Source organism: Apodemus sylvaticus, chromosome 2 (genome assembly GCF_947179515.1).
Source record: "Apodemus sylvaticus chromosome 2, mApoSyl1.1, whole genome shotgun sequence".
In the NCBI taxonomy this organism is placed as follows: Eukaryota; Metazoa; Chordata; class Mammalia; order Rodentia; family Muridae; genus Apodemus; species Apodemus sylvaticus.
Genome location: NC_067473.1, coordinates 101,477,274 through 101,499,113, shown reverse-complemented (window position 1 = coordinate 101,499,113; position 21,840 = coordinate 101,477,274). Strand labels below are relative to the sequence as shown.

Below are 21,840 nucleotides of genomic sequence, written 5' to 3'. Positions count from 1 at the left end.
CATTAGGGCCTGCCTAAATGATGTTCAAGTGTACACATAATTGTTTATTTACATGTAATTTATTGAGCACTTGTCATATTCCAGCAAATCTGCAAAACTCTGCTGCACCTCATGCCAACCTTATACAATCTTATACAAGAGCTATCCTTTATCCCTGACATAAATTGAAGGCACTAAAGTTTACAGAGACTTAAATGAATTACTCTAAAATATAACTGATGCATCCCAGATCCCCTGTCTAACTCTTTGGAATCTTGTATACTTCCTGTGATTTTCTAACAACATAGGATTCTCATTTCTTAACTAATGACTGTGATCGGACACTAGTAGTAAACACCAGTTCAATTCCGAGTTGTGTGGCTTTGCTCTCTACCTATGAACTATTGGAGCATGGCCCTGGCTCAGTAAATGAGTAATGAATGAATGGATTCCTAGTCTTTCTGCCCATCTCTTCTTCCTGTTTTCTGCCCTCTGAATCTACTGCTTTATTTTCTAGTCTGTACTGTAAAAACAAAAAGAACAGGTCTGTGATTAACTGATGCTTGAAGATCTTTGTGATCTCCCCGTGAGGCCACAGTGAGCCTGCTGCCTTATTGTTTGTTGGTTGTTTTTTAAGATAGAGTCTCAGTTAGCCCCAGCTGGCCTCAAATTGATGTGTAACTGAGGATGACCTTGAACTTCTGATCCTCTTGTCCCTACCCCTCTGGATTCTGGGATGGATGGAAGTCATGTTCTATCACATCTGGCTGATGCGGTGCTGGAGACAGAATGCCTGTGCATTCTCTATGACACTAGGAGAGCTATGGCCCTGGTGCCTGATGCTCATAGCTCCAAGGCAAGGGATGCAGAGCGCAGCCGCCATTTTTACCATCCACAGTGGCTGTGGACGTGTGCAAGCCTGTTCCAACCCGCATAGGCAATCCCCCATCTGCAAGTGAAGAAAACTCGGAGGGAAACTGCTACCCAGAGTTCTGTCCATACAAATATAACTGCCTACCAGTGAACTACTCATACCTTCACAGGTTCCCAGTTTCCAATGATCTTTAAAACAATAGAACAGTGACACTTTGAGGTTAATATGTGTCTCATCAGCTGAGTTTGTGAGACATGTATCATTGATGTTTTTCCTCCTGGCCATCCTCCTTAGTGGGCATGGGCCAAGTTTCCAGGCCAGGGAGTATATGCATTCAGTTTCTAATCCTTGTTACTTCCCACGTTTGAAATCTTTAACTCATTTATGCTTAGAATTTTTACTTTGGTTTTGTAGTTTTGAGATGGGGTCTCATATGTTCCAGGCCTGCCTTGATCTCTCTATATAGGCTAAATTCCCTTGAGCTTCTAATTTCCCTGTTTCTACCTCTTAAATGCTAGGATTGCAGATGGTGTCCCATCATATCTGGTTGATAAGGTACTAGGGGTTGAACCCAGAGCAGGTTGCATATTAGCCAACTGAGCTGTATCCCTAGACTCCTTCTACATTATATATATACCGCCCGGCTTCTACCCACATTTTAAAAAAGTATTTTGGGATTGCTGAGATGGTACAATGGTTAAGAGTGCCAAGAGGAGCCAGGCGGTAGTGGCGCACACCTGTAATCCCAGCACTCTGGGAGTCAGAGGCAGGCAGATTTCTGAGTTCCAGGCCAGCCTGGTCTACAGAGTAAGTTCCAGGACAGCCAGGGCTACACAGAGAAACCCTGTCTCAAAAAACCAAATCCAAAAAAAACAAAACAAACAAACAAACAAAAAAAAGAGTGCTAAGAGGAACCAGAACCAGGGTTGGTTCCCAGCACCCTCATGTAGTGGTTTATAATCACCTGTAATTCCAGCTCAGTGATCTGATGCCCTCTTCTGGCCTCCTCAGGTGCCTGCACTCATGCATACAGGCGCACACATACACATAATTTGTTGAGAGCCAGGCAAATCCAAGGCTTTCTCAGAGGCCCTGATGGAAGGACAGAAGGAATCTAGTTCTATGTCTTTTCCAAGGGCAGACTTGGCATGGTCTGGTCTGGAGCAAAGGTCAAGGCTTTGAAGGACTTAAGGTTTAGGTTCCTGGAAACTTGGCTTTTTCCCTTTAAAAGACAAGTTATCAGTCTCAAAACTGCTGTGTCCTCTGTCTGTGATGCACGTGAGATATCCTGTGTTCCCCTGGTGCAACATTGCCTGATCAGCTTCCTGATGACTTAAAGTCAGTTGTGTGGGCTATATATAAGTTGCTGTACTTCACTGGGTAGAGCTGGTGCAGGCCTTTAATTCCAGCCCTCAGGAAGCAGAGGCAGCGGAATCTCTGAGTTCAAGGCTAACCTCGTCTACAGAGCAAGTTCCAGGATAGCCAGGATATACAGAGAATCTCTGCCTTGAAGGAAAAAAAAGAAAGAAAGAAAAGAAAAGAAAAAGAAAAAAGATGCTGTACTTCTTGACAACTTGTCTGGAATAAGGCACAGCTTTCTATTTTCTATAATACATCTTTTAAAAAAAATATTTCTTCTTTTCTCATAAGCCCAAAATTACACTTTTTTTTTTAAAAGAAAAATGTTAAGACTTTATTCAAGATGTTTATCAGGCATTATAACAAAACAGCAGAGCTTCAGCCTTTGGAATACTGCAATTTACACCCCTTAGATACACAGTCCAGTATACTATTTAATTATACTCATTCTAGAGAGACTTCAGAAATAAACTAGAGGAAATGCGCACGTCCCAATCTGGAACATCAGCTCTTCAAGCGTACACTGTGAGAGGATGAAGCACGTCTTCCACCACGTCTAATACTTCAAATACTGTGCAAGGTGAAGAACGGGGCTGCTACGTGATGGTTGTGATGGACAAGCACTTAATACAAACACATGGACAGTTTACCACGGAGAACATACATGTCAAAGGCCAGCAAAGTGAGCAAGCTATTCACACACAGTCAGGAGGCATTATGACGAAGTCTCCTGTTGATGAGCACGAGGCCACACCTCACCTCTTCAGAAATGGGGCGGGTGCTCCACGGAGAGTAATTCAAAGCCAAGACAAGTAGACCTTCCATCTAGCAATCTGTAAACAGCAGATTTTAAGTCAGCAAACTAGAAACATTCATTTATCCTGCTTAGACAGAGCACCACACCTCTACATGTACAGGGTCATTCACATCATATGGCAGTCTACATACAAATACACCGCTTATCAGAAAGGTAAACACAGGTCTCAAGAAATAAGACAGCTGCGTTTGGCTGTACAGTGAGAATCTTATAGAGAGGAAACGACTTCTTAGTCAACACTTGAAGGAAAAATAGTTACATTTACAATTAGACAATGATTTAGATACCTCTATATTTTAAATCTTGAGCAAGAAGTAATACAGCATGTCTGAGGAGTGCTTTGAACTGGGTTTTGGCGCGGCTGAGTACAAACTGGAGAGCCTAGATGTATTATCCTGTTGTAAAACCGTGAAAATATACTAAGACTTAAACTCTGTCCCTAAAGCCGTTTGTTGTTGGGGTGGGGGCAGGGGGCTGCCAAGCTGCCCTCTTAGGCCTTCCTGCACTGTTTCTCTTCATCCTGGACACACACAGCGGGCATGTTTGTATGCTTTAAAGGGCATCATTTCTCTTGTCTGGGGCTGTTGGGTGAGCTTGAAGAGGACAGGTGCTTTTCTTAATGGGTTCAGACGGGCAAGAGGCACAGGCAGACTGTTGACCTTCAGCCAGCAGCTTTCGGGTGATGAAGGGAGGACTAATTCTAAAATACAAAATCGCCTTTGGAAAATTCCATTAGGTATATCTGGCAGCAATGAACTCCAACCGAAACCCTTCGTGAAATGGCCAAAGCCCAGCTAATGTAGCAGTCTCCCGGTGCATGTTTGCATAGCTCGGTACCAGAGTGGTTTGTAATTGAGCCTGTTTGCAGTCAGTTGACAGTTCTATATGGTATTCAACACTATTTCTCTAGCCTTCAGGGCATAGCTGTAAACAAATATAATCCAAATAGGAGTAACTGGGTTGTGACTGCTGCATGCATTACATGGAAAGAAAACACCAACTCTACACACAGATAGATTTGCCCTACGGTTTGGCTCAGCTATCCGAGGAGAGGGCAGCCCTCAGAATGCAGTGTCACCTAAGTCAGACTTGTCAAAATTCCCAGTGCAGTCCTGGTTTGTATAAAGCATCCACGAAGACACGGGGTGAGCATGTCTGTCCATCCTGTCATCCTCCACACAAGCCAGAAGGCAGCAGGAGCCACGACTGCCTGTGGCTTGGCCTCAGGCCTCCCTAGACCCTGCCTTCGGTGGTCATTTGAGAGGTGAGTGTCTCATGTTTTGAGCACATCTGTAACAAAACCTAGTTCTAGGCTTTTTTTTTCCTTCTCTTTGCCTAGTGTACTTGAAAACAAGGTGCTCAGATGTAGGCGCCTCCTCCTGGAAAAATCAGCCACAGCACTGGTCCCTGAAGGAGAAACACTCTTGCCAAGCACTTCTGAGATACTTGCAGTTCTGCCAGCAGCTGAGTCTTCCTCCCCCAAACGGCTGCTAAGGGTGAGGCTGCCTGCCTGCTTGCAGCAGCACCCGTGCTCCCTAAGGGTGAGCCTGCCTGCCTGAAGTTGTACCTGTGCTTCCGAAGGGCCCGGAAGCTTCTACTCTTGAACCCACAGGGCAGGAAGGTGGAGACAAGTACAGCACAACAAGCCTGTTAGGACGGCCTGGCCCCAGGTCTGAAGAAGCCGTGTTCTTCCTTCCTCTTCCCTGACACCCAGCGACCTTCCTCCCTGTTGCTGGAACACTGGGCTCCTGCCTCAGCTCTGCCCTCCTAGCCACACAGCCACCAGATGCACATGGCCACCCTCCTGCAGGAGAGGGGATGCCCTACTGGCACTGGCTTTGAAAGCAGGTTGGAGACATTGCCTAGGATCAAAATATTTGTCTACGTTTTTGTTTTTGTAGCTCTCTCATCAGAACTTCCGGCAGCCCTTGCGAGTTCATTACATTAAGCCAGAAGCTGTAAATATGTACACCACAGTCCAATGTATTAGTACCAAGAACAACAAAAGGGTTTTTAAAAAAGATCACTTCGTTTGCATTTACAGGACTAAAAACTATGCAACAAATAAGTTACAAATGTACATCTCAGCAGCATCATGGAAAGAGTGCTTATATATCTAAAAACACTGTGGCCACAATGACAATCCAATTGTGGAAAATTACTAACCCCAGAAGACGTAAAGGTCACCCTCCACCACCACCTTCTCCCGTTAGCCTCTCCCCAGCAGGAACAAAAAGGAAAGAGAACAGAAAATCCGTAAAGGCAGAGAGGGGAGCGAGTAAAGGCCGTGTCTGTGGGCTGCCCACTCAGAGCACGCCCAGCCTGCGGATTTCCGTGTTACTAGTGACTAGCTCTTTAAGGCAGAGGAGAGACAGACATCTGTGGATCCGGCGCGGTTGGCTCATCTCACATGGTTTCAGTGGCCGAGGATGAGGTACTTTTCTTCCTGAAGCGGGACCGAAGGGTTCTAGGCGGTGCCTGATCGAGAAAGCAGAGAGAGGACATCATCTGTGGGGCTAGAGGGTAGAATCTCAGGGATCAGTGTCAGGCAGGGACCTGTGAGCCAGCTCCCTCTGTTGGGTAGAGCTGGGTTCCCCACAACAGGAATCAGATTCTAACATCTCACCCTTGCACCATGTGAGGTGAGGCTCAGCCCTGTGGGAAGGCCACCACACCTTCCTGCATCTGAAGGGAAGGGCGCGCAGAAGGACATGTCTTTCTTGTTTCAGTGAGCTGAACGCTGGACAGCTCCAGCCCTTTGCTGATTTTTTTTTTTAAGATTTATTTATTATTATATCTAAGTACACTGTAGCTATCTTCAGATGCACCAGAAGAGGGCATCAGATCTCTTTAGGGATGGTTGAGAGCCACCATGTGGTTGCTGGGATTTGAACTCAGAACCTTTGGAAGAGTAGTCAGTGCTCTTAACCTCTGAGCCATCTCTCCAGCCCGCTTTGCTGATTTTTATATTTCCTTTGGAAACATAGGAAATTTTCTGGTGTGTGCTTGAAACTTACAGTCTCCATTCTGGACATGAAACCTTTTACTCTCCAGCAAGCCTGAAGATGACTGTAGAGACCTTTTCTCATAAGAGGCCCAAACCACAGGAAGCATTACGACAGAAATGAAAGAAAAATACTTCCTCCCAGCATGGCACTGAATGGGGTTCATGCACTGTTCAAGACCCAAGCTTTCCTGTGAGGACAGAGAGCTTTCCACTGTCCTTTCACACCGCTGGCCCCTCTGACTGGAAGGGGCCAGCAGTGAATATTTCTAGTTCCCTTGAGCACCAGCTTCAAAGTCCCCTTGTCTAGGAGATCCCTTGACTCTTGCCTCTGACCACACACAGCCTTTGTCTCTCATAGTGGTTTGGCTAATGTTCTTCATTCATTTGAAACAAGGTTATTCTAAGTAGCTCAGGGTGACCATGAGATCATTTTCTATCCCAGGCTGACCTCAAACTTGGGGTGATCCTCCTGCTTCAGCCTTCCAAGTGTAGTGTTGACATTAGAGATGGGCTCCACACAGAGCTGAGCGTTTCTTTGTTTCCCTCCCATACTGGAGCGTTGATTCCCAAGGTTCATAAGTTACTAAACAAGTACTCTCTCCACAAGATACATACCTCCAGCTCCTTTTCCTCATAGTGCTTTGCATATGCCCCACAACAGAGGACTTTGTACTCAGGCCCAGGGTGTGGGATATCTCCCTTTACTATCCATCAGACTGAACTTCCTGAGGCGTGGCTCCACATCACCACTACCACCGTCTATTGGTGACTAGCTCAGTGCTCCCCCAGATGCCCCAGGTGTTGCCTTCCTGGTAGATGGTGGCAATAAAATCTCCCCCTGTAGGCACCTGCCTCACGGCCACTAAGCAGGGGAGCTGTGTGCAAAGCTTTACAACCACAGCTAGGTGTAGTGATGTACACCTGTGATCCCAGTATTCAGGAGGTAGAGGCAGGAGCATCAGGTGTTCGTGGCCAGCCTCTACCACAGAGAAAGGTCGAGGCCAGCTACAGAATGAGACCCTGTCTCAAAAACAACGAAACAACAACAACCACAAAAAATAAACAAACAAACACAACAATCCCTTGGGCTCTGGGAGATTTAGAGATTGAGAGTGAATTCTCCCCATCATGAGGTTACCCAGATCCTGAGGTCAGAGAGGACTTACCCAGTACCAGAACTAATCTGCACTGACTGGTTGGTGACATAGCTCAGTGGTAGAATGTTTGCCTAGCATATATGGGTGGCCTCGCTTTGATTCCCCAGCACTGGAGAAGGGTGGGGGAAAGAATATATGAGAGGATATGAAATGATTCATCTTGTCCAGGAAGGTGAGGAACTCCTCCATCTGAGGTGGCTGTCGCTGCCATCTCAGAACAGGAATGCTCGGACTCCAGGCTTATGAAGAGGGATGTTTCTGAGCATCCCATCCTATTCTCATCAGGGCCTCTAATTTTGTGTGTGACAGGAATTGTGGCTTCCTCACAGTGGATCCTCAGGCCAGAAGGTTCAGTAGATAAAGAGCCAGAAAGGAACTGAGTGGCTTTTCCTTGGGCCTGTGACTAGCAACTCTCCACCTGTGTCACAGACCACAGCCCATGAGTCACAGGCATGATCCTGCTGCTGCCAAAACCCTGTCTATATCCACAATTGGCCATAGTACTAAGTATATTGTTTTCTGATATCTTTAAAGAACTGGAACTGGAAAAATAACTCATCTGGTGAGGCACTTACTGTCCTGGCCTCCATGGGTAGCTACACACAAGAACACACACACACACACACACACACACACACACACACACACCTTTGAGGGTAGGTAGCTAGCTGGTGGTTTGTCCTACCTGTTTGATGGAGGAAGTCATCGTTCCCTACACAGAGTGTTGGGATCACATGCAATGCCATCCTCAGGACCCCCACATCTCTAGTGCAAATGCACATGCTAGCCCACGTCCCCAGACACCGTGTACCTCCAGGGGCAGCTCGGTCCTCCTCGGTGCTTTGTACTTGTACATGAACTCCAACAGGTCCTCCTCCTCCTCATCAGAAAACGCCAGCGGGTTTCGGACCTGGTGGGGCTCCCATGACTTCACACCACCCTCATTCACATCTCCCTCAACCACTTAATGTCCATCTGACAGAGGAGACAAAGGATAGCGAGAAGGGGTCAGCGTGGAAGGGGGTGAGGACAGGCATGAAGGGGCGATTAGGGACACAGCACAGCAAACCGTTAGGACAGCCGGGGCCCAGGATCTGAAGACGCCCTGCTTGGGGGACTTGGGAAAGTGAAGGTGTAAGTGAAAGGCTCGGCAGCATGTACAGAATCAACTGTAGGCGCAGAAGCCCCTGCTCAGCTCCCGGAGGACAGGAGACACTTCCTTAACTCTGAGACTGGCCATGCCCTGATCTTAGACCTGTGACTTGACACTGGAAGAGTGCCCAGGAAATAGCCTTCTCTGAAGACAAGAGCTGTGCCTCTGAGGGGTGATGCTTTCTAAATTGTCCACACAGGCGATGTTGACAGGGCAGTACCCTTGTCTCTACAGCACTAGGCATTCTGTAAGAGACCTAACAGGATGACCTTAAGATGAGCTATACAGATTTTTCATTTCAAAATGATACCTGGTGCTAGATAGCAGAGGACCCTCATATAGAGGCAAAATCTGAATGTCCCCCACCCCACCCCCATGTGACAGCAAGGTTCCTACTGCAGTGTAACTTGAATGAGCTATAGGCAAAGCTTCAGAATTAAGTCAGCTTATTGATTGCAGCCATGTAACTGAGCCAGAACATCCCAGCTTAGGCAGGATGTAAATTATTTTCTGCTATACTCAGTTTATCTGGCATCCACAGACACATGGTTCTATTCTTGGTATGTTATCTTCTTCTAGAACACCGTTCTATTCTTGGTATGTTGTCTTCATCCAGAATTACAGAAGGTAGAGCTAGAGGGCCCACGACTCATCCAGTTCCACCACTCTGAGGTCTGCAGACAGAAACCTGACCTCTTGTTGGGATATGCTGCTACTGCTTCTAAAATCCTGTTCCGCCTCAGAACTGGCTCTCACCAGAGGGCTGGTGCTGTGTCACAGCCTTCAGTATGGAATAAACTAAAAGCTTTTCCAGTTTCCACTGCTGTGCTCCATGGCAGCCAGTAGGGGGCAGCATGAGCACACAGCTGCCGTCAGCAGGTCTTGTAGGGCTGAGCCGTGGGGAGAGCCAGCTGCTTAGGCTATGCCTGACATCTTTCTTTCTTTCTTCACTTTGTGCTTCTCTCAGACTGTTTACTCCAAGTGTAGTTGCTTTTTTTGTCCTTTCCTGCCTAAATCAGCTTGTTGAAATTGAGAATAGTAACCACACCTTTCTTGAACACTCTGGTCTTCCAAAGCTGCCTGACACCTGGATAATGCTTAGAATCTGTGCCCTGCAGCCACATGCCCTGGTTCTCTTGTCGGCCAAACTGTCTCAGCAAAAAATGCCCTGCGCTGCAGGCTGTGGCTGCTCATCCCTTATTCTCTGAGTGGCTGAGGAAGGACTGAGCATTCAGCTGGTACTGCCAGTCTAATAAGCTAAATAGAGGCCTGTTGCCGTCTTAGACAGTTCAGCTCTGCTCCACACTGCAGCATGGCTCTCACTAACCAAGACATCCCTCTGGACACAGATTCCTCTTGCCTGGGAGGAAGAATAAAGCCAAGGCCTAGTTAGGACCCAAGGCTCCCAGACCAAAGTCAAAATGCAGAAGCATCCTGGCTAGCTTCCGCACAGCAAACCTGCATCTTCAGGATGGAACTGCAGTTTAGCCTGGCTGAGTTCAGACCTCTGAACAGGTGTGTGCTGTTCCCCTTAAACGAAGAGTTTTCCCCTGCCAGGTGTTCTGGGCAGCACGATAACCCAGAGACACAGCAGGCTCTGGGTATATGACTCTTCAGTCTGCCTACCAGAATGTACTGGGGCCGGGCATCCAAGCACACATTCACCACAACCATGATATGCTCCTCACAATCAGGCATGCATGCCAGTAATCCTAATGCTGGGAAATGGAGGCAGAAATTTTTCTTTGGGTTAGCCTGGGCCACATTAGTGAGTTACAGGCCAGTCTGGGCTCCAGTGTGGAGACCCTGTCTCAGACACAAAAGCAAAATAAAACAAAGAAACAAAAATCAGGCCCATCTCAGTACTGAAACTCTTAACAGGTCTTTGTGCATGTGCTCCACTGCAACTTTGAACAAGAAGTGTATTTGAAAAGAAGTAATCCTGTGACTCCCAGGAGCAGAGGTCATTCCAAATATGTAGGCAGGAGGGGGAAGGCTGGCCTGCTCTCAGCAGAGGCTGGGAGCAAAGGAGGCCGCTGTGAGTGGCTAGGGGACAGAAAGAGCTTCAGATGGAAGCAGCAAAGAACCCCGCCTAAAACCAGCCCAACTGTTAGGACGGTTCCTGTACCCTGTACATACATACGTACGTACATGCGCACATACATACATACTTTTTGGAACAATCAGCAGAGTAAATAAAAAATAAGTCATATTGGATTTGTCCACATTGAGGGGTGGTACCAATCAGAATCAATGACAAGTGACTGGGCAGGAATCTATGGAGTGTACCTGTAGATTTGCATAGACTTGTGACCTAATATGTCCTCCACCTTAACAATGGCTAAGACTCCAAGACCCTGAGACCCTGTATGGAAATGTGCTCTCCCATCACAGGTCTTCCTGACCCTTCAGCAAGGGCACCCCAGGCCAGGAGCTCACTGAGCTGTTATGGTTGGGTCAAGGTCAGTGGTTTCTACTTAAAGACAGGGGTCCCTGCTGTCTTCCACAATAGGGCACCTGTATGTGTTAGCACAGGCTCAGCACTGGAGGATGGAAAGGAGGGGCTGGGCAGTCTCAATCCTTTAAAGACCTGAAGAGATCTGCCAGCCCCAGGCACTGAGCCATCCGCCCACAGTGCAGACACCCAGGTTAGCATACAACCCACACGGCACACATTAGTGATGCAAGGCAAAGATTGCTATATGAAAGGATATGCCTGTCTGAACACTTACATCCAGGATCCCAGCAGTGACCGAGGAGAAAGGAGAGAACATCCTGTTAGAGAAGGGGCTTTGGAATGAAACCCACGTGTACGGAAATGTATGCCCTGCATACTTGACTTTAAAAAGGGCCCAATACGCCTCTCTCACTAATGACAGGCAGCTCAGGGAGGAAGGGAAAAAAAGGGGAGGAAAGGTGGTGGACAGGAAGCATCTGTGAAGAGACAGAAATATGCAGGAAACAGCAGGGAGCCGACTGACTATCAGATGAAGCAGAGAGGTAGGGAGAGAATGTTCTAGTGGCTGGAGGCACAGGTGAGGCTAGGCCCTAACTCCCAATTTTCCTTTCTCCACTCTCTGAATTAAGACCTAGATTTATCCTGTATCTAAAAACTAAAAACTAAAAAAAAAAAAAAAAAAAAAAAGACCTGGATTTACAAATCCTTTAGAAAGTTCAGCCTCTAGAACTAGAACCTTCCCATCCCATGTTGTGAACTGAACACCGTTCCACAGGACATCATTTCAGGGGATCACCCAAGCCCCCCTGGAATCCTCTCAAATGGTGCTGAAGCTTGAGAGTCAGCTTCCAGCCCCAGGTGCAGGACAAGCCCATCTGCCGGCACAGTGCAGGAGAGTGCCCTTCACTGGCAACATGTAGAACGTGGGACAGAAGTGATCATGGCCATCTGGGGACAATGAAGAGCTGTTTCCCAGGAACTAGGAAGTCTACCAGGCTTATGTCCCAGTGTCTAGCAATGGGAGTCCCCAGCTTCCAAGATGGACCGGGAGGCCCCAGTTGGACACAGGCTGCCAAAGGCTGGCTGAATGCTGCCCTCCTACTGTGTCTCTGCTTGGTGCTCCTGTTGGTCACTTGTCTTGGATTTATGGCTTTCGTTGGTTGTTGTTGTTGTTGTTTTTTGGATTTTTGGTTTTTTTCAAGACAGCGTTTCTCCGTATAGCCCTGACTGTCCTGGAACTCACTCTGTAGACCAGGCTGGCCTGGAACTCAGAAATCTGCCTGCCTCTGCCTCCCAGAGTGCTGGGATCACAGGCGTGCGCGACCACCATCTGGAAACTTATGGCTTTCAATGCCCGTTACCCTCCTAGCTCCTGATCACCTAGTTAAGCTCAGGCAAGGTGGAAGCACATTTGTAACCCAGTATAGCAGGACCCAGAGCGCCACGGCTCCACCGGCCATCACTCACACATCAAGGGGTTCTGTCTGTGGGAGACCCAGAATCCTGCCAAGCCTGATGATCTGAACATGGTCCCTAAACCTCACGTGGTGGGAAGCGACTCTCCCAGGTTGTTCTACAGAGGCCAGGGCACACACATGACCACATGTCACCCCCATACACAAACAAAGAATATAATAAGGTAATAGTTACCCTTCAAACGCCCCTTTAACAGCCATTTCCATTGTGGTGCAAGGAAGAAAGCGGGGGACCTTTATCTCTCTTTTATGATGAAGAAACAGGCTCAGAGCAGTTAGGTGACTCACACAAAGTTGCACAGCTAGTAAGTGGCAAGCCAGAGCTCTCTTAGTAGGGCCAGAATCCCCTAAAAACTTGGGGCTTCTTCCCTTCAGAGGATCATGGCGAGTTCCTTTGTCCACAGGACCCGTTGCACTGGGTGTGCACCGCTATATGTTGGCTTAAAGGTTCACACATATGTCTCTAACAATCCTTCCAAGAGGTTGGACAATTCTCTCATGGAACACAGGTCTGGCGGGTGACTCACAGCCATCAAAGAGGCTGAGTGCTAACTTGACTTCAAAGGCAAAGTCATTAAAGGTCATGATGACTTCCTGCCCGGCCTCTCTGTCTTGAACCATTCACTCTGGACCAAACCACTGGCCATGTCTCAGCATTTCCCAAGAGCTTGAGAGAGGCGCAGCTGGTAAAGAACTCCAGGCACTGGCCCCTAGAGCCATCTTGGGGTGGGTCTGCCAGGTCTAGTCACACCCTCAGGTGACAGCCCAGCCAGCATCCTGACCCATGCAGCTGAAAGGGAGGCCCAAGGTCAAGGCCCAGCAGTTAGTTAGCGGCCCGAAGCAGGCTGGATCCAGCAGGCTGCAGGCAGGCTGCTACTCACCTTTCCGGGTCCTGCAGGTGGAGCAGCAGGTACACACTGTGGGAATCGATGGGGTGGGGGCGTTGTCAGAGAGAGCCCCCACCAACAGGAACCAGGGAGGCCCCAGGGAGTGTGTGAGTTCCTTTGATTTAGAATCCCAGGAAGAGAGAGGTCTTTATAGACACTACAGTGTGGAAAGGGATCATCTCGGATTCAACTTCCTCTAGGGTCAGGACCTGATTCCTGCAGCTCTAAGGAGGTGAGAGCTGGTTAAGTTTCTCCTGGGAATAACCATCCCTCCTCAAAACCTAGACCTTTGATTCAGAGAGTCCTCTGGGAAACCTCCTTAGACTATAGTAGGTGCTCACTAAATCCGTGCTGACCCAGTGACTCTGAATCTATAGAAGTCTCTCAACTCCATGCACACTTCCTGGTGGCTAGTGGCAGTCATTCAGTGTGTGATCCCTCCCTCTCAGGTCCGTCTGCAGAGCAGAGCGGGCAGTCAGTCCCTGCCTGCCCTAACCCTTCAAGCCAGAGCACAAACACCAGGAGGGTCAGTCAGCTCTGGAGTGTGGCCCAGCCTCACCCTAAGTGCTGAAGGTGGCAGCGGAGAACTCTGCTTCTCCATCGCCAATGCTCGGATGCTGTGCTCTCCTATGCCACGAGCAGGGGCCATGTGTGTGCATGGCATGTATGTGGCAGGCGTGTGGAGGTCGGCTGGACGGGGAGGCATAGAACCAGCGGCCGTCTGCTAGAAGCTTGCAGGCAGAGTAAACACGGCAGTGCGGTTTTCGTGTCTTCTCCTTTCTTTCCTCGGGATGCAGAGAGCCAGATGCTTTCCTTCCTCGTTCTCCTCAGACCGTCCTCTGTTTCCTGGACCCACGCATGCCGTGGCTTTCATCCAGCACCTCACTAACATCCCTTCCTCAAGGAGCATGAATCCAGTGTCTGCACACATCCCTTGGCCTAGCTGTGCTCTTGCAAACTCTCCATTCTTCAGTATAATATGTATATTGGTGTGTGTGTGTGTGTGTGTGTGTGTGTGTTCACTCTCCCCCTGCCTGTGAGTGTAGAGGTGAGAGCTTGAGGCAGGTTTTTGTCTTGCCTTCACACTGAACTTGGGGTTCACCGGCTCATCTAGACTGGACAAAGTCTCGGGGTACACCTTTAGGAGGCAGATCCTGGAAAGAAGCTTAGGATCTTCATGTCAGTGCCCTCCAGTGCTGCCATTAGGCCCATGCTGCAGCCCCAGGCTTCTACACTGACTCTGTGGATCCAAACTCAGTTCCCATGGAAGCACTTCACCAGCTGAGCAACGCTCTCCCCAATACTATCACCTACCTGCCTGCCTATCTATCCATCTATCTATCTATCTATCTATCTATCTATCTATCTATCTATCTATCTATCTATCTATCTATCCCTATCAACCTGTCTACCTACCTATTGTTTGAGACAAGCCTCACCATGTAGCCCTGGCTTGGAACTCACTGGTAAATGGGGCTGGTCTTGACCTCACAGAGATTCTCCTGTCTCTGCTTCCCGAGTGCTGGGATTTCATCATACCTGGCTATATTTTTACTTTACATAAATGACCGCATAAGAACTCACTGTGGTTTGCCCATCTCCTTGGGGCAGCCAGCTTTTAAGAACCACTGTGTCCATTGAGTCTGGGGCTGCCAGTTGCTGAAGGCCCCGGCCTGCAGCCACACCTTTACCTGTTCCCTCTCCTGAGTGGTCTCAACTCCTGCCCCCTGTTTGAAGTCTGAAAATGATCTTTATTTTTCTCTCTCTCATTCTCCTCACAATCCTAAGACACAGATGACTAGGACACGATGGGGCCTTTCCTCTAGAGAGAGCTGAAGGGACAGGGATCTGCTTCCTGCACGTCAAATACTCTGCTGTGACTTAGGCATCATTCTGAGAAAAGTTCCTAGGCTGGTGCCGCACAGAACTGAGGGGAGGAAGTGGGCTCACAGGAATGAGCAGGAGTGTGTGTGGAGGCTGCCTCCCCGTGTCATGCCAGCTTCCCCGTGTAGCGTTTTCTGTATCCCGTGGGTTCAGTGTCACCTAGCCAGGATGCACTATGTGTGTGTACTCAGTCTCCCAGCCAGTGGGACCATTTTGGAAGGCTGTGGAACCTTTAGGAGATAGAACTTTGCAGGAGAAAATGAGTCACAAGGGGTGGGCCTTAAGGTTTGATAGCCACTTCCAGTTCTCTTCCTCTTTCTTGACTTCTGACCCTCCTGCTACCACCTTTCTGGCCGTGATGCCTGTGCCCTCAAACTGTGAGCCGAAATAAACCATGCTCCAGCCAATGGCTACTTGTTAGTTATTTGGTCACAGCAATGAGGAAAATGGCAGAGTGAGGCCCGGTTTGCACCCCTACTCTGGGTCTCTACCCCATTTTCCTCCCCTGGCATTGGATCTCAGGCTGTGGGCAGGGTTGGGAAGGAAGGAACAGCCCCAGCTCCGACATGGGCGTGGCACTTCTGCCCCACTCCCAGGACCTGATCTCATCTCATCTTCTGTCTGAAGTGACTTTCAAGTTAGGCCCAGAGCAGCCAGGGAGACTGCTGTCTTCCCTGGCCTCCCCACCACGGGCCAGCACCTCCCTCTCTGAAGGGAGGTCTCAGGGTGGCAAAGGATCTCACCACCTCTGCCAGCACCGAAACAAACCACTCCAAACCTTCTTATGTCTCTTGCTGGGCTGAAGGCTGTTTCAGGCCTTGGAGGCACCCACATCATCCCCGAGACCCGCCAAGCTCCTCCTGTTTCATTTTGAGCCCTGACCTGAAAAGTCTAACAAGACAAGGTCTAGGCAGGAGGAGGCCCAGATTCTGGTTCTGTGTGGCCTCAGCAGAGTGTGTGACCTCTCTGTGTCTGCTGCCTCTACTTGGTTCTCTCCTGTCTGACAAAAATAGACTCTTAAAGGGAAAGGGTGACAGGGCTCTCTGGGGGTCACTTCCCTGCCTGCCCTTTCAACTTTGGTGTGGGTTGTTCCAAAATCAGGGCTCACACTGCCTCAGAGAAGCCCATGTGTCTCCTGACTCTTTCGGGATTGTAAAGTGCTTTCTTGGATGAGCTGAAGACACAACAGGGTTTATAACAGTGGCGACTTACTACTGGCACCGGGCACGGATGTCCCGGAGCTCTTACTTCACTTATTCCAATTGAATCCTCATAGCCAATGTTCCTCCTCTCCAGTCCTGCCCTGCTACTAGGGTGAAAACATCTCCCATTAAAAATATATGACCTTCAGACCTGGGGTGGTACACAGTCCTGCGTGGGGAGGAAGCAGAGGGATACCAAGCAGTGTGGATGGTATTGAGTGTGTGGGCCTGAGTGTGTTATCACATCCACACCGTGTGTAAGCCCTCAGATCAGGTGGGGTCTGTCAGGATCTGGGGCTCAGAGCCCAGGAGCCTTTGGAGGTGCCTCTTCCGGCACATAGCAAGGGTCCAAGTGCCCGGAGGTGCTGGTTTGCATGCTTAAAGGCAGGACACTGGGTACACAATGCATATCCCGAAACAGCCCAAGTCCGAGTTCTTTTTACAAGGAGAGCACAGGTGGTGACTTGGCACCTCCTCCACACATCCTGCCATCCACCATTTTCTGTCAACAGCTTTGCTCTGCTCCCGAGTAACTGTCATCTCCCAAGAATCCATCTTGGAAACCGATAGCACCCTGTCCATACAATGACCCCTAGAAGCTCCAAATCCACATGGATAGATTAGATACTGGATTCACACCTCGACCTACACAGCTAGGTTTCACACAAACCTACTGAGACCTTGGAGACAGGCCCAAACCCCACACCTTACACAGGGGTAGGCCCCACATGGGCTGTCTCACGCCAAGCGCTTCACCGTGAGAGGCAGAGATCCAGCTACTGGAAGGACTTGGCCTCCCAGGAACCTCAGGCCTAGTGTGTACCTTGGTAGGCACAGATGTGGGCAGTCAGAGATGAACTGCAGACAGTGCAGAGGGGGCAGAGGAAATACTCAGGGAGAAGGAGGCCCACAGTGTCACCAGGCCTGGGGAGTGGAAGAAGGGGGTCATGAGACCCGCGTGTCGGTCTAGAGAGAATAGAAAGCACCCCCAAGGCCCAGACCTGTTCCTGCTCCACACCTGACCCAGGTATGGCACCCAACACCTTGATTCCTCAGACAATGAGGAAGGAGGAGTAACCATCTGATGCTAATGACCTAACTTGCCCAAGACACAGTCCCCAGGCCAGGCCAGCTTCCTGAGTGGCCCACGCAATGCTGTGCTCCTCATCTGGCCTGGTACAATCTAACAAATAACTCTGTTGGTGATAGGCCCATGGGGTAAGGGACACCTCATGTGCCACCCAGTGCTATGCTTCTTAATGACAAAATGGACAGGGAGTGACCTACCTGAGCTGCCGGCACTCTCAGAAGCACTCCTGGACATCTTGGGCTGGCCGTGTTTGCCGCTGGACCGCCCAGTCCCTGGTGGAGAAGGGCCTGAGGGAGCAGGAGCACCATCACCTCGGATGGTGGTGAGGTCCTGCATGCTGAAGCTCCGAAGTCTCTCTGACAAGGCACCCTGTCCCTGGATACAATACAGGAGAGCACACGTCAGAGGCCTGGCCCTGGGCTTACGGACCACAGTGGGGACGTGAGGCAAGACCAAGGCTGAGAGACCCTGCTCTGTGAGTAGACAAGGCAGAAACGAGCCCTGTTTCTCTGTTGAGGGTCCCAGGCCACCTGCTGACAGGTGACATGTATTCTGGGGCCACCTCTCTCTTTCAGACACTCCCAAAGGAAATCTGTAGCTAGGATGACTGTCCTCTGCAGCTCCCCCAATCCCCGTTTGGTTGTCTGAGATAGGGTCCATGGGGCAAGGAACCTATCTCGTGTGTTTGAGGCTGGCCTGGAATTTGCTGCTTATCAATATTGGAATATACCCGTTAGGAAATCCTGAATCGGCCTTCTTGCCTCTGCTTCCCAAATGCTAGGATCACAGGCAAGGGCGCCACATCTGGTTTATATATGAAAGGGCTCAAACTCAGGGTATTTTTTGTACGCCGGGCAGGTGCCCTGCCACCTCAGGGACATCCCCAGACACTGCAGTCCCTGCTCTACAGCTTCCCACCAGTAAAAGGAAAGCTGTGGCCACACTGTCCCCAGTTTTCAAAATCTGCCTACAAAACCCAAACCTAATATTCTATGCACTGAGCCCTTCTTCCTAACGCTATAGAAGGCGGATAGTGTTGTTTTAGTGCACGGCAGTAGTAGTTTAAAAAAAATGTCTGTGCAGTTGAGATGGTTAACAAAGCACACTTACTCATGTTGGCACATGCAATACCCACGGGCACATAAATACCCAAAAGGTAATGAATGAATCAGGAAGGAAGAAGTGATTCAACATAATGCATTCTCTTGTTTAGAAAAGCAAGACCAATGTGTTATATGGTTAGAAAAGTAAATCTTCCCTCCATCACCTGGTCCTGTGAGACAGGTCTGTGTGGAGAGAAAGAATGAAGGTGAAGACAGAGGCCTGGATGTTGCTTTAGGTGTGCATGTGTGCCTCAGGGCAGGAGAGGATTGTTAAGTCTTGCTGATTAGAATTGATTTTATCTTAGTTTGCATAGTTTTATTTTTTAACTTATTATTTGAGACTTTCATACACGCATTTATTGCGTTTTGACCAAATCCATGGAAGCCCCACTCTTGCTAGAGAGCAACTGATGGCTGCAGGAGGAGTCGGGAGTCAGTTATTCTTTTTTTATGATTTTTTTTTGTGTGTAGGGTGTGGGGGGTATGTTGGGTATATGTGTGTGTGGTGTGCATGTATGGGGTGTGGTGTGTGTGGTGTGTGTGTTGGCTGAGCCAGAAGAAGTATTAGATCCACTGCAGCTGGAGTTATAAGCAGCTGTGAGCTGCTGCACATGGATGCTGGGAACCAAACTCAGAACCTCTGGAAGAGTAGCAAGTGCTCTTAACCACTGAGCTATCTCTCCAGCCAGCTTTCTACAGGAACGAGGCCCCTGAGAGGCTGTCCATGTTCTAGCAGATGGTCCTCGGCCCATGCACTAAGCAGACCGAGTGGGTTAAAAACAGACAAACAAACAGTACATGAAGTTTGGAGAGACTTGTTTGGGGCAAGGGCACCTGGGAGTGGGATCCGCGGCTGTGGAGAAACTGGTGCTACTGAGACTAGTGTTGGGATTTGGAGCAAGCAGCTGCCAGGCAATGAATGCAGGGGGAGCCAGTGGGAGCCAGAGAACTTGGGACATCAGGGTGGCGATGTGTCTTATTTCACAGTGAAGAGTGGGGCCCAGTGGTCCAGGGGCGGTGGGTAACAAGGAAGGGTAGACATGGCAGCACCAGCAAAGCAGCGCACAGAGGATTGGGCAGCTGCAGCAGGAAAACGAACCGGGGCAGACCGCACCGGACAGAGGCTTTCCCCATCGGGAGGGGCTGGAACAGCCTTTCCACCCTACTCAATAATAAAAACAGGCTCCCCAGGGACCAGCAAAGCACAGCCACTTGCTAAGATGGAAGGTCTGAGTGTGACAGGGAACAAAAGAAGGCCAGGGCACGAAATAATAACTGAGCAGGTTGTCCATGCATTTCGGAATGTCTATACATATGTAATAACAAGACGAGGCCATACGTTTAAGACAGTGAATGGGACTCATGGGAGAGGTTGGGAGGAGAACAGGGAAGGAGGGAGATGATCTAATATATTATAATCTCAAAAATCTTAACAATGATAAGAACAACAAAACCATAAACAAAAGGGGCTAGCACATGCTTAGATGGTACACTGAAAAGTGAAACAGGCCAATTCTTAACCCACCAAAGATACAAAAACCGTGTCTCAAGGAAACTACAGCAATGACATGCAGGGCGTGGTGGTTCACACCTGGAATCCCAGCATTTGAGAGTTGAGGCAGGAAAACTGTCACATTTGAGGCTATCCCTAGTAGCATAGTTGTAGGTCAACCTGGGCTACAGAGTGAACCTTATTCCCTCAAAGGCAACAACAACAAACAGAAACCATAAACAGAAAATGATTTAAATAACCAAATACATACAGCCAGAACCATCAGTCTATAAACACGTAAACCATTCCGTCCTTAAGATGCCCATTGCGTAGAGCAAGCCAGAGGCAAGTGTTGAAGAAGGCAGGCTGGGGCCTGGGGAGATGGCTCAGAGGCTAAGAGAGAGAGAGCTGCTCTCCCAGAGGAGCCGAGTTCAGTTCCCAGCGCTCATGTCAGGAGCCTCACAATTGCCTGTAGCTCCACCTCCAGGAAGATCCAACACTTCAGGCTCCAACACTCCCACAGAAATGTGCACCCTGCCCCAAACAAACACCACGTGTGCACACAGACACACATAATTAAACAAAATAAATCTAATAAAATTAACTAAGTGATGGCTGCTGCTGCCTGCCACAGCTAAGTTGGCCATTGAAATCGGTGAAAGGAAAGACAGTGTACGGCCAAAAGGCCGTGGGGTTTCATGACCTCTAGCCCAAATAACCCCATCAATATCTTGCGGATCTTGTAAATGCCCTGCAACACACCTGGGGAGCACAGCAGTCAGCAGGACTTGCCCTTTGGCAAAAGACTCACTTTCACTCAGAGAAGCCCAGCCAGGGCAGCTCCAACATCTCCAGCATCGGGAAGATTCTGAGAGTCAAGGGTTAGGAAAGAGGAGGTAAAGATGGCTCAGCACCAAGCTAGTCCAGTGCTGGAGGGAACCTCAGAAACGGGGAAACAAGAGCCCTGAAAACAGACGGGGACAGCTGGAGACGGCCCAACCCAACAGGCCTCTCCCTTGAAACCCCCTAGCCCGGCTCAGGCTCTATCCAACTCACTCCTATTTACCTTCCGGGAGGCCTACTTGAGCTTGGGAGAACCCCCACCTTGTTATTTGGGAGCTGTCTTCTCTGGCTGCCACACTGGGTTCCTTACTTTGGGAAAATAATTCTGGCTTTGTAGTTTTGAAAAAGCACAATAGCCTGGTTGTGGTGGCACATGCCTTTAGTTCCAGCACTTGGGAGGCAGTGGCAGGAGGATCTCTGAGTTTTAGGCCAGCCTGGTCTACAGGGCGAGTTCCAGGACAGTCAGGCCACACAGAGAAACCATGTCTCCAAAACCAAGGCCAGGCTAAAATATATTCTATGGCCGCAGTGGAGGGCACTGAGAACCAACCATTCAAATACCTTTCTAAGCACCGCCCCCTCTCTCCAGGATCTCTCTATGTAGCCCTGGCTGGCCTGGAACTTACTATGTAGACCAGTCTGGCCTTGAACTCAAAAAGGTCTATATGAGTCTGTTTCCTGAGTGCTGCTATTAAAGAGATGCACCGCCATGCCCGTTTATTCTTTTTCTTTTGAATATGTACACATATGGATTGCATGCAGGCACACCAGGGCATGCGTATATATTTTGTGTGTGTGTGTGTGTGTAGGTCAGAGGACCTTAGCCTGTGCTGTTTCATCTATCTGTCTGCCTGTTTATCTATCTATCTATCTATCTATCTATCTATCTATCTATCTATCTATCTATCTGTCTATCTCTCCAGAGCTCTGAGTATCTTGGAACTCAATTTTGGCCTTGAACAACTATGTTGTTAGAGTTCCACCTGCCTCTGCTTCACAGTGCTGGGATCAAAGGCGTGCACCACCATGCCAGATTCTGTGCTCCTTTTAATTTTGTGCA

At 49.1% G+C, this 21,840-nt stretch overlaps 1 protein-coding gene across 2 annotated transcripts in view; it reads right to left on the bottom strand.

Moving 5' to 3' along the window:
- Nucleotides 1-2,546: 2,546 nt before the first annotated feature.
- Nucleotides 2,547-21,840, bottom strand: part of Reep1 (receptor accessory protein 1) — a 115,789-nt gene continuing 96,495 nt past the window's right edge. The window contains exons 6-9 of one of the 2 annotated variants that reach the window (XM_052173915.1): nucleotides 17,540-17,717; nucleotides 13,161-13,196; nucleotides 8,005-8,156; nucleotides 2,547-5,507 (exon numbers count right to left, since the gene is read on the bottom strand). In XM_052173915.1, the coding sequence (XP_052029875.1) occupies nucleotides 5,436-5,507; nucleotides 8,005-8,156; nucleotides 13,161-13,196; nucleotides 17,540-17,717 (438 nt within the window). In that variant the 3' untranslated portion in view covers nucleotides 2,547-5,435. The remainder of the gene's footprint in view (nucleotides 5,508-8,004; nucleotides 8,157-13,160; nucleotides 13,197-17,539; nucleotides 17,718-21,840) is intronic. The other variant, XM_052173916.1, reaches the window with a different exon arrangement.